General features: G+C 52.0%; 1 protein-coding gene across 2 annotated transcripts in view; it reads left to right on the top strand.

The window, feature by feature from the left end:
• NCOR2 (nuclear receptor corepressor 2) overlaps positions 1-12,982 on the top strand; it is a 173,227-nt gene that overhangs the window by 18,406 nt on the left and 141,839 nt on the right. For both annotated transcript variants that reach the window (XM_086623675.1, XM_086623676.1), the window contains exon 3: positions 5,435-5,615. In XM_086623675.1, the coding sequence (XP_086479801.1) occupies positions 5,435-5,615 (181 nt within the window). The remainder of the gene's footprint in view (positions 1-5,434; positions 5,616-12,982) is intronic.

Genomic DNA, 12,982 nt, shown 5'->3' on the forward strand with positions numbered 1-12,982 from the left:
GTTTCTGCAGCCATCTGAGATGCAGCTCCGTGCAGTACAGCATGGGAGCGGGCCCAATTACTGCGCTTATCGAACGCGATTAATCCTGCTGGCGGAGGAGCCCGGGAGCGGTGGGGAGCCGGGGCGGCGTGCGTGGCCGCTGGCAATCACGTGCGGCTCTCGGTCTTCAGCAGCGCTGGGCCAAATGGCGCCAACTGCTCGCGAGTTAACAGCGCGACCGATCCGATTTTATTTATGGTCTTTAATTAAGTTTCCATTTTTAAAGGTGACCCTTTTCTCAGGAGCAAGCGGCGGCGCGGCTGAAATCCCTGCAACCATACGGCGTCGTGTCTTTTCACACTTGAAATGATGTTCTGGGAGCTGTGGGTTTCTTTCGTCTGAGTAAATGAACGTGGGAAAATAACCGTTGGAAAGGGCAGATGCTGGTGTGTGGATGCTTCATGCCAGGGTCAAGCCTTGTCTCACAAGTACCCTCTGCTGTAGTGTGGGCTGGGGTACGTCCATGGGTGGGCACGGAGGGTGCAGAGGACATGTGGAGACACCTGACTTCATGGAAGGCCAGGAGGCTGGGGGGGAAGTCTGGGCTTTGCCTTGGCTGGGATGGACAGGGGAATATTATGAAATTACTTTCCTGTGCATAATCTTGAACCAGATTTTATTTTAGGAGAAGAAAGATGAACTTGCAGTATGTGCAGCATGCCTGGTGAAACATGGGATGTCCCTCAAGCCATCAGTCCAGGGAGGGCTCCAGCCACCCAGAACTGCCAAAAAGGGCTTTCCAGTGGGACTCCAAGTTTTGGATGCCTGGAGAAAGTGGTGAATGAGGAGCATGTGGAGAAGCTTGTGGAGACACACAAATATTTCTTCTTCTCCTCTTGCGTGAGCCAGTGCCACTGTGTGGCACAGCGTTAAAGCTTCTGCTGGTCCTGTCCATGAATAATTCAGGCTCTGTGTATGGGGCTTTTCAGTATGCAAGTTGTAAGTACAGCATCTGCTCTCATCTAAATTGCAATTGGCTTGGAAGAAGTTGGCTGAGGGGTCCTGTGGGGTGGCTGAGGCACAGCTACCTGCCCTTGGGTGGGAACGCACAGCCCAAGCATCACGAGGATGCACGTGGGGACCTTCACACCTTTGGCTTGTGAAGACTCAATCCTGCTGCTGGCAGATGTTGCGGAGGGCGTGGGTGCTCTGCCTTCCCCATCCAGACAGGCTGCTCTTCCCATGGCCTCTGTTGTTAAGTTATTACGGTTTTTCTCCCTCTCCACCTATATGACAGAGGGCATACATCAGCTGGCCCTATACATGTTTTTCTAGCTGCCTGGTGGCAGGTTTGCTCCTACAAACCCTCTGGTTTCTTTCTTTAACAGGTCTCAGTTCTCTCGGTCTCCCACTCTCATTATCATTAGCCATAAAGGGGTTGCTGAAACCTCTGACAAATGTTAGTGTTGACTATAAATAGTTCACTTCACTAGTGATTTTTCTATATTACTTGCTCACAAAAGCATTTTATTGTCTGCCTATACCTGTGGGGGCTGGAAACTTTTTTAAAAAAATCTTATTTTTGGAGATAATTTCCCACCAAACCGTCTCAGCCAGAGGAAATAAACAGCCGTACCAAGGCTATCGTTTACCTTGGTTCCAGTTCCAAGAGACAGCGAGAGCCAGTTTTCCAGCCTGGCTATGTTGCTTGGCCCCATGATATAGGGAACAGTATTTGTGGATGGGGGCAAGACTTAAAATGTGCCCATGCTGAGAAGTTGGTGGGAGCTGACTCGGAGTCGCTGCTGGTGTTTCGAGCCCTTGGTGTGGTAGGTGAGTCTTCAAGAAGTCAAGCCGGGTTTGCTGGATGTTGCAGAAGAGCAGTCGTTCCTCCTGCTGCTCAGCTGATGGAAAAATGGGAAGGTTTGAAGAGCAGGGGAGGGTTGTGCTGCTCTGAAGAGCTGGGCAGTGTGCTCCTGAGGTGGATTGGTGGGTTGGGTTGGTCCTCCTTAACCTCCAGAAAAGTTTGTATTTGTCCATTGATTTGACTTCAGCAAAGTAAAGAAGATAAAGGTAAGAGATCCATTTAGATGTCATCAGGGCTGCTCTTAGAAACTTCAAGAGCAGCTCAGGATGTCTCATTTGTTCCTGCCTCCCAGGAGAGAGATGCTCTCAGCTTCCCCTATACCCAACTAGCAGTCAACCACTTTTTTCAGCCCGTTTTGTTCTCAGCTGGTTCTGGGATAGATATAACACAGCAGATGATGTTTCCTAGGTCCCAGTGACCCACGTGTGCTGGAGTGAGTCACAAGTGCCCTGTGCTTGCTGTAGGATTTTACCCGCTCGTACCTTCCGAACGCCCTGCGTGAGTCCGCGGAGGAAGCGGCCCTGGTGCATGACCAGCGCGGCTCTGCAGCTGGAAGGGTGCGATTAGTTCGTCAGATGAGTAATAAACCAAAGGTCTAATCTTGGGTTATCTTGGTCTTCTGGGCTCAGACGTGCCCAAAGGAGAGCTGCACTCAGTGGCTGGACGTCGGGGCAAACCCTGGGCACCCAGCCCCGGCGCGTCAGCGGATCGCACACCGCTCCGCTGCTTTCGGGTGGTTTCGTGGCTGTGGCGAAGGACGCCGGGTGACGACTAACCCGCCCCGCTCCTTAGTTAACGCCGGCGTTCGGTTTGTTTCGCTTAATCACGCATAACTCTTGTAATTAAAAACACTCTTTCCCTTCAGCAAAGTAGGAATCACTGGAGAAAAACAACCAGGTGGGAACTGTTTGGAAAATGCAGCAAAACCCCAAACTCGGTGTAGCGGGAGGGTTTTTCGGGCAGGGCTGTTTTTGCGCTGACAACAACGTCATCGCTGGATAAAAGTCTGTTGTAAAGAGCTCGCTGCAGGTGTGGATGTGAAGAGTGGAAGGTGTGAAGGCTTCAAGCAAGAGGGTTTGTGTTTGCAGCCAGGACAGGCTGAGCGGGTTGTGTCAGGCAAAGTGATTGCGGGAGCGGCTGGAAATTCCAGTGGATAAAGTTAATAGCAGTTCCAATGGATGTGGAAATGGAAATAAAATAGCACCCTGTAACATTGCAGCTGCTTTCCCCAGCGTGGCCCCTGCCTCACTGTAAGTAACTGCCTTTGTAAAGCCGAGTGTTGCTCTCATCTTAAAAATACATGTTTTTTTCTCAGCGTAGCAGTCGTGTCTGTGCAGCGGGTTGTGTTGGGTTCCTGACAACTGCAGAGGTCTCAGAGCTGTCCTGTGTCAGTGAGCAGTGACTTGGTAATTCGACCTTAAAAGAAAAAAAAAAAAAAAAAAAAAGTGGGAGAAGTGAAAATAAATACATCTGATTTTTAATTGCCTCGGTACAGCAGAGCCTTGAGTGTTGGAATATTTTAACACCTGCACGGCTCAACAGTTGCTTATTGTTAGTGGGTTTTACAGCGGAGCCCGGAACGTCGGCGTGCAGCTGCGGGCGGGCAGGGTTTGCACGAGGGGTTGCGACAAGCCAGCGGGGAACTTCAGAGAGGTGCCATGGGATGTTTCTGGGCTTGCTGGGAAAAGTTGAGGATGGTTCAGCGCGGAAGCGTTTGCAGATGAAGCGAGCTGTGCCTCGGTGCCGCACGCGAGAGCAGCTCTGCTCGGAAGAGTTTGCTGCGTGAGCTGCGCCATCACGCTCTCATGGGTTGGCCATGGGAGCAGAGGCAGTGCCAGAGCCTTCTCCTTCTCCCGTCCCCTTTCTGCTGGGGAGGAGGAAGAGGACGAGCCAGATTCCGTTTCTGTGTGTCAGCAGCAAAGCTGCTGCCTGAACCCCAGCGCCGGCCACCTGTGCCAAACCCACAGCAGCAGAGTTTGGCCTGTGCGTGCTTTGTGCTTGCCGTTGATGTTTAAATTTAAAAAAAAGGAAAAAGAAAGAAAAAAAACCTTTTATCTTGCATCCCTGGAGTGGGGTGGTTTGCCACGCTGCTGCAGGGGCGGGCAGAGGTGGTGTCCCCAAGACGGTGGCTTTCACCAGGGTTCCTTCTCTCTCTGGATGCGGTCCAGAGCCGCTGGAAAGACTCCTGTTGGCTTCAGAGGGCTCTGGATCCTTCCCTTTTTGTCATCCTCTCTGACATATTTAATTAGCTGGGTAAAATTAACGTCAGCAGTTGCAGTTTGTGGGAGGGGGCCAAATGATGCACAAGACCCCCTGTCTTTGTGCTTGCTCGTGACAAAACGCATCCTCTCCCTTCCTCCCCTTCGAGTAGCTTCAAAGGCTGTTGGGTTGGTTGTTGTTTGGTAACTGAGGAGGGTACTTCACCATGCAGCTCAGGAGATCTTGAACAATCTTGTTTAAGGGAGAAAGGGAAAAAAAACCCACACCACGTTTTTTCCAAGCTTTGAATCTCCTGTGCTTCATTTTATTTTATTTTTTTTTTTAAGAGACATTTCTGCTTGAAGTGTTAAAAACACACCCTCGGAGCTGCTGCAGCAAAGCTGATCCTTGGGCATAGTAAAAGGTTTAATGTATTTTTGTAGGATCTCTTTACAAGTCCCACAAGAGAATCCTGCTAGGAAAATTAGAGCTACAAAAAAAGTTTCACATTTCTTTTTTTAAAAAAAAAAAAAAAGCAAAACCAAACCCAGTTTCCAGGTATTACCGACTGCATCGTGTTTAACAGGTGAAAGAGACTGTGAAGCCCGACGTGAGTTGCGGGTGCAGTTGCTATCACTGGATAATGTGCCTTCACAGCTTGCCAGGTCTGTGTTGGAGACATGCAACCACATGTGGCTGGTTTCTTTCCTCCCCCATCCTGGAAAAATAAATCCCTACTGTCTAGCCACGGAGGAGTATGCATTTTTTCGCCAGCATATAATCTTTGATATTCCTATAGGAGATGCTAAATATAACCAGTGGTGCGGGTACCTTTGACTAAATAAGCCAAACGTGGTGGAACGGAGCTCCTCCTGGTCTTAGGGGCCACACGGGGGGGATTTATGGGCCAGATTTGAGGATTTTCTGCGCTTTGGCTTGTTCTGGCCAGCTCGACCCATGTGGCATGACAAAGAAGACTCAAATTTGCAGCCTTGTTTGCTTTGCCCTGGGGTAGGGACAGCCACCCACTGCGTGTGGTGGGACAGGAGGTGGCAGTGGTGATGCTGAGGAGGGGGACAGCAGGGTGGCCTGTCGTCGTGGAGGATGGCGATCATTCTGCACCCCACGTCCTGCTCCCCCAGTTGTGCTTGCGGGCAGCGAGTGCTCCAGGAGATGCACTGTGCCCAGCGACCAAGCTCTGGAGCTCTGTATCCTGAGTCTGCAAAGACCTGAGGTGTTTGAGTCCAGGAACAACTGGCCTCTCTTCGTGCATCCTTCTGGGAAACGGGCAGAAGTTGAGCCCTCTGTCCTCCTCGGGTGGCTTGCAGTCGTAGAGCAGGGGAGAACAGAGGTGGCTTGTTTTCTAAAGGCTCCTTTCTGTGTCCCCAGATCTCAGGAGCTGCACCTGAGGACCGAGGCGCATTCCTATCTCTCTGACCTGACCAAGCCGTCGGACTTGGAGTTCATTGAAACCAAGAGACCACGCCTGGATCTGCTGCAGGACCCCTTGATGCGACACTCGCCTCTGCTGAACCAGAGCCAGCAGGGAGGGACAGAAGATCTCTCCAAGGTAAGGAGACAACAGCCAGGATGCTATCTGGGTGTGGGATCTGTGTTTTGGGATGATCTTGGATTGTGTAGAGCTACCTTTGAGGCTCTGAGCTGCTACTGAAATCAGTGTAGATGATGGTTCGTGATGCATCAGATAGTGCTTGGTGGTGTTGGATGGTATTCACTGAGCTGAGGTGACCTCTTTGGAGAAACAGAAGCGTATCAGCTTGCCCCATAACTGTTATAGTCACAGGTTTGCATTTACTGGCCTATTAGATGCATCAGAACAATTTCGAAGCTCCTGTAGGCTGAATTAGGGATGGTCATGTCTGGCTGTTCAGGATGCTGTGCCCTGATTTGATTTTTTACTTGACCTTTCTTCATTTATCACGTCTCTTTCATTTAATATTGGCGTTTGAAGGGTTTGAATTGGTTGCTTTAATATAATCTTCCCCAGGAAAGCCTCCCTTGGCTTAGTCTCATTTAGCAAAGCAAATTGTTTACTTGCAGTTGTCCCCTCCGCACATGCAATAAACGCTGTGAAGAGAAATCCCTTGCGTGCGCGCCTGTTCGGATTTACTTTCATGCTCTGTTGGGGTAAATCTGTATTTGATTTTACTTCGAGCTTGGACGTATTCCTGGTTGGGAAAGTCTTGCTGGGTACAGAGGCTGGGGGCAGCTGTGAGCTCCGAGGGTTGGTGCAGCTGCAGGCTGGGCTTTGGGGCTGTCGGAGCCGGCAGCGAAATGAAGAGGAGGTCGCATCCTTACCCAGGGTGATGGGGATGGTTTGCTGAGTCGTCGTGGGAGCACATGGGAAGAAAACTCTTGCTTGGGAGTGCCAGAATGTTGACATCTCTTATGCGTATGGTACTGGTGGGCCTCACATGAGATCCCTCTGACCTGTCTCAGCTGTGAAGGACGTTTAACTTTAGGGTAATTCAGATGCCAGGTGAGGCCTGGCTGGATCTCCTGGAGGAGGGAGATGCAAAGACTGGCAATTAGGAATGGCCAGTGCTTGCTTCATTGGTGAGCTGATGCTGGGAAGGGATAGAGCAGCTTGTTTTTGTGAGCTGTGTTTGAACTTGGAGACTGTGAGAAATGCACCAGAGCTGTCAGCTTGCTCTCCTTTAGCTCTTGATAGCGTGTTGCCTTGGAAGAGATGTCTCCGAGGTGCTGTGGCTCTTCTGCATCCCATCTTTGCTGCTCCCTCCAAGACACATCGTAACATGGCGATGCTGTGAGCAGGTGGGCGCCAGCTCTGTGTTCCACCACCACCTGGCATGGTGGCTCTGAACCCTGGAGTGTGTTTGGGGGATGCTGGGTTGGGTGGCTAATGGGGAAAAGAAACTGTTGGCCACAAAACAAAAAGTATCCCTCTGCAAAGACATGAGGAAACCAGGATGGCTTTTCTGTCTGCACGTTATTTCCATCAGCAGTTCTGCTCTGCTTCGCACTGGAAAACCATGTGTTGTCTCAGCTATTTGTTTCTAATAGGCAAAGCCGCTCTTGAGGCATTAGCCGGTGAGTTCAGGGGCTGCACTTGCTGCTTGGTCTGTGACACATTTCCAAGAATTACATGCGTTTTATGGGGCTTAAACCATTTGTTAATGAAAGAGAGAGAGAGAGAAAGCTGTGAGATACAGTTTTGCAAGACAAGATTATGCTTTTAGTGGAGCCATTTGTAATTTCAGAGTCTGGAAGGAAGAAAAAAAACGTGTTCCAGACTGGTGAGAGTCTCAGTGGAGCTGGAATTAGTCACTCAGAACCAGCAGAGGCTGTTTCCAAAATGGGTTTGATGGAGCTCACTGCAAGACTGGAATGATCTCAGTGAGGTTCAAGTGGTTGGTAGCAGAAGGTGAGTTGGCATGTAGGACCACCACGCTGAAGGTGTGTCTGCCCTTGCAGCTTGGGAAATGGATTAGTAGCAGTCTTTTGGGTTTATTTTTGAGCAGTCATCCTCAGACTAGTCCATAAACTGCTTGGGGGCATTAAGGTCGTGGTAAAGCTCCCGCAGCTGGTCTGTGCATCGCCCTGAACCTCCGTGTGTTGAAGGAGCTGTTCTGGGTGGGCTGGTCCAGAGGAAATGTCAAGAGCTGAGACTGGTCTTTGGCCACAAGCTCTGGACACTTGTGATTCTGGGCTGTTTACATGTATAAAACCGCTTCTTGCATCCGTGCTAAGCCAGCAACAGTTGAATTTGGCACTTGGCTCCAATGGTGTCAATCACTATCTAGAACAGCTGATAAAGACGTTCCCAAGAGGCTCTGCAACTGCCGTCAGCTCCTCTGCCAGGCTGATGGGACCTCCTGGAATGACACGTCATGGAGCAGCCCATCCTGGTGCCTCCTTCCCAGTCTGCACCGTCCCTGCTTCGCTTCTAGCAGCACCATCTTCTTCCTGCTCGCTCAGCGTGCCCTCTGCTCTCGTGGGTTGTTCTGCAGGCCTCCTCCCATCCCGCAAGCGCTCTGCACGGCAGGCGCAGAGCCGAAGGTCTCTGCAAATCCGCGAGCTGTGTGTGGACCGGAGCACGCGGAGGACCCGTGTCCCAGTGACCAGAGCCCGAGAGAGAAATGTTGCTGTTCCATCTGTGCTGCTGACTCAGTGCCTGACGATGCCATTCGATGCTTTCTTTATCTAGGGCAGCTGTGCAAGCCGGGTGAGATGCACCATGTGAGCCGAGTATTACTAAACACGCTGGTGGTTGTTTAGACGGAGTATCCTCGGAGTTGTTTGCTTACCCTTTACCCCATTGCACATTGTTGCAGGCACTGTGTGGGGAGGAGCTCAGTTTACTCATTGGAGTAGCAGCGCTAGGACTGCTTTTCACAGTGATTTTGCAGACTGAGCTAATTTTTGTCCAGCAAAGAGCTTTACAAAAGCCTAAATAGAAAGGGTAGGGGTTTGCTTATATGCTCTGGGTGCCAGCCTGAGTGTCCCAAGGGACGTCACTGTAATGCAGCAGCAATGGGTGTCGTTCAGGCAGTGGGTACCTGTTAGTCTCTACTGGTTTTGGAGCAGCGGTGGAGCTGAGATGCAGAATCAGGTCTGTGGTGGAGTGTGAATTTAGTGTGTCCCTGATCACTGCTGGGTTACATCAGGTTTACCAACCTTCAGCGCAGGGGAGAGAATTAAAACCATTCCTGCACATTTCCAAGGCCTTTGTTTTGGGCCATAATCTGTGCTCTGAACACAGATGAAGTAATTCGTGTGGCAGCTGCTGGTAATGGTTCCGGAGTTTTTTCCCTGAAGAGAAGTGGTTCTCACGTCTTTTATTCCTCACGTACCTTTCCCACATGTGGGGCAAGCTGGGCCCCTCTATCTCGTTAAGGAACACTGAAGCCTTGCTCCGAGCAGGGCTTGGTTTGCACGGAGAAGGCAACGTCTTCTATTAGATCAGCACATTATAGCTGGAGAAAACAGATGCGTTCTTGGGCAGCGTGCCTTTCAAAAGCAGCAGCTTCACAGCTAAATCTCAGTTGGTCTAGTAAAAGATATTACCTTTCCTTACGAACCTCACATTGCTCATATCCGCAAACACTGTTGTTTTTTTTTTTCAAGCCAGGGAGCAGAAGGTTGTTTTCTTGCTTTCCCCCTCTTCAGCATCTTTTTTCCCTGCAAGAGGGATTGCTGTCACGTTGCTGCAGTGCCATGGTCCTGGGCTCCTGCTGCTGGTCGTGGCAAGGAGGGCTCCGGGGAGCTCAGTCTGCTGGGGGAGGATAAATCTCCCCGTGCCCTCTGTGCCAGCGTGGGCTGATGCTGCATCTGAGAAGGTGCTCGTTTGAGCAGGCTGAGAATAACCAGACAAAAGTAAAGCAGGGCTGTTTTTTCCATCACTGCAGGCCTGGATGTGAGATTTGCTGGGAGAGCTGCCGTGATGCAGATTTGCTGGGTGTGCTCCTGGCAGAGATGCAGGAGCTGGTTCCCAGGACCCTCGGTGGCTTCTGCTTTCTTTCCGATAGAGAAGGTCACAGACCTTCATCACGTAACAACAGATAGGAGTAAACCAGACGGCTCCAGAGCAGGCCAGCGATGTGTCTGCACGACCCTCTGTCCCTGCGCGTACGTGCGCAGCCGGTGCTGCGGGCGATCCTGCCCCGTAGGGATGCCGAGCGTGGTGCGCCTGGTTGGGCAGCGCCTGCTCTCCCCTCTCCAGAGCTGGAGGTTAGTCCTGCCTCTCCCCTTCCATCTCTTCTTATTCCCGTTACGCTTCCATTTGTTCTTCTTCCCATTTCTGAGACTGCTTTTCCACCACGTACGTGGTTTGCCGCTCCTTCCTATAGGATGTGAGTCAGTCGTGCTCTGCATTTAGTCCCTTTGCAGGGGCTGGCTGGCTGCACTACACGTAGCCTATGGCTCCAGCAGGAATAAGCTTACGAGGAGCCATGTAGTCCCACGGGTACGGGGCTGGGTGGAGGCTCAGGAAACCTGAACCTTGCTGCCATCTGCCCTGGCAGGCTGCTGGTCACTGGGTAAGTCTCTTTCCCTTTCTGTATCTCAGATTTCCCCATCTGTACAAGGGACAATGCCACTTTCCTCTTTCGTAAAATAATTACCAACTACTGATGGAGAAGAGGCTGTTAGGAAGCCGTGCGTTGTTAGGACTTGGGCTCTGCGTTACATTGTTGAAGGGTTTTAATTTCTTCCCTTTCGGCATGAGTGTTTTTGTTGTGCTACAGACTAAAACCTGGAATAAGAAAATGGAAGGGGTGAGTTCTGGGAGAGGCAGCACCAAGGCCAGGAAATACGTATGGCAAAGCAGAAATTAGGGCAAAGGGTATTTGCTTTGATGCTTGTTAATGTAGCTTTAAAAGCAATTAATTGAAAAAGGAGGAATTAACACATTTAAAATGCCTTTTTAATGATGCATTGAAGCCAGCAGCGTCCATGCCAAATTTCACACTGGCTGCCCGTTCCAGAGCCCAATTTACAATAAACTCCTGGAAAACAGGCTGTGGGATGGAAAGGCTCTTGGCTGGCCTGCTCGCTCCTGCCCCGGCCGTGGGCTGGCGGAGCACCGAGGACAACTGAAAAGCCTTTCGGGAGCCCCGCTCCCTCCTCGCCGCACTGGGCAGTGCCCTGGCAGTGCCATTCCCTGGTAGCTGTTCCATCCCTTGCCGAGTGTGCCGGGGGAGAGGAGCCGGGAGGCCAGGGACTCTGGCAGCAGGGTTTGCCCCGGTACGGGGAGGGGTGTGTGGAGGCACGGATATCTGGGCTGGTGGGCTGGTAAATCACCAGTCGCGTTTCTGCTCTGTGACTTTGTTATGGGAACATTGATCTGTTGCTGGGATTAACCTCTCAGAGTTTCCAGTGGGTTGGTCTTGCAGTTATTAATGAAACTGGCTGGAACTTGTGTTGACCTTGGCCGAGGCCCCAGTTGGCTTGGAGGTAACTGGCAAAAGCATAATCTCTAATTGAGTAATCCAGCGCTGGGGGAAGGGAGCGGAGGGGGTGGAAACGCAGCAGTGCTTTGAACTGGGAGAGCTGCTGCGCTCCGACGGGATGCGTAGGAGGGGAGCGCTCGGAAAGGCGCTGAGCGTGGCAGCCACCAAGGGAATTGGCAAGGAAAAGCCAGGCAGCATCTCAGTTCCCGCACCCCAGGCTCCCTCTTGTAGAAACCAGCCCGGAATTCCAGCGCCTCCCCATGATTTATTGCCATGGAACAATAGCGCAGAGGGGCTGGAGAACGAGACGAAGCTGTGAGCGTTGGCCATGCCTGGGCACGTGTCCTCCCGTAGCCTCCAAGTCTGCGGCATGGATCGTGCTGGGCTCTCCCTTCCCCACTGGAGCTGTTTTTCACTTGGGAAGAAGAACTTTGGGCTCGTTACTGGGGTTTTGGTGAATGTCTGCCAGCAGGGACCCGGTGACAGAGCAGGGCTGTCCTCCTTGGCCCTGTGCCTCTGCTGCAGGAGAGGCAGATGAATCCTTTGCCAACTGTGGCTGTGCCAACATCTGGTGGGGAGCGGGTGGCTGCCATGGGATGCCTAGGCAGAGGGATCCTGTGGAGCTGCGGTGGCACCGATGGAGAGGGGACACATGAATGCTGCCAGCATCCTGCCGCTGGCTCCAGGTTATCCGAAACCCACGTGAGATGCAGGATTCTGTGCCAGCGCGTGGCTGGATCAGCCCTGTGGAAGGTGAAATGCCTCAAACATCTTGCCACAAGAAGAAAACTTCTCGCCCGAAGGGCTGCAGGGTGCCCAAGGCAAAGCCTGCGCACACTCCGGGCTTCCCAGCCGCTGCTTGGAGGAGCCGACTTCGACGGAAGTGGCTCTAACCTCGGGTCTGAGCAGTGAAGAAATGCAACGATTTTAGTGGGTACAAACCTGCCTACGTCTTCCCTGCTTTTGTCCTCGTAGTTTCGAGACAGAGTTAGTAGAAACGACATTTCTTACTAACTGTCCTTGCAGCCGCCTTCTCCAGGAGGTGCTTGGGCTTTCTTAGGGCTGCTGGAGCGGTCGGGCGCCCATGGGGAGCCAGCGGCCTGGGGTTGTGGAGTTCAGCAGCTGTAGGAGGATCCTCCTGCGACGTGTTCGCCATCCACCCATCTGCCGTGCGGTTGCTCACGCCGTCGGCTTGTGCCTGATAAAAATCTGATTGCAAAAACGATTCGGAGGGGTGGGGGAAGAAGGAGGGGGGAGGACTTTGCATTAGGGCAGCAATGATTCAAAGCTATTTCTGGGAAGATGAGGGAGATGTTGGCGTTCTCTGTCATTCCAAACATGTTTAAAAGCTGAAATATTTGCACTGTTCATGTTGTCACAGCGCAAACACTCCTGGCTGGATTTCTCCATTCCCTTGCTTTCCTCCCCGCTCCGAAGATCATTTCCAAATCACAGGAGGATGTGTGTGTGTGTGTGTCGACCCCTGCCCATTTGGTGTGAAAACACGCATTCAGGAGCGTGGGTCTGCCTTGTGCGAGCAGCCCGGCTCTCATGGCGTGCCTGGGTGTTCACTGCGTCGCCCACTGCGGAGCAGCCATGCCAGGATAGCTGCGAGGGCTTGTCAGCAGCCCGTGCCGTGCACCAGCTCGGGACGGGAAGCCAGGGGAATGAGGAGCTGGAGGAGTGTTGGATCTGGAATGGGATGCTCCGTCCCAAGCACAGACCCGTGCTGGTTTAATTTGAAAAGCAGATGCTGTTAGGCCTTGCGTAGTACTTGTGAGACGTTTGGCTCCTCCAGCCGGCCCTGGGGCGGGGGGTTACAGGGAGGGAGCGCCGTGATTGTCAAGGCAATGGATTTTATTCCATTTTCCAGCTGAAGTTTCTATGGCTGAAGAACTGAACTATGGCCCGAGAGAGTCGAGCATGGCAGGGAAAGCCCTCGTGGGCTGCGGAAACGTTCCAGAGGCAGGGTGTTAAAACTGAGCTTGACCTTACTGAGCCACCT

Source organism: Tauraco erythrolophus, chromosome 19 (genome assembly GCF_009769465.1).
Source record: "Tauraco erythrolophus isolate bTauEry1 chromosome 19, bTauEry1.pri, whole genome shotgun sequence".
In the NCBI taxonomy this organism is placed as follows: domain Eukaryota; kingdom Metazoa; phylum Chordata; class Aves; order Musophagiformes; family Musophagidae; genus Tauraco; species Tauraco erythrolophus.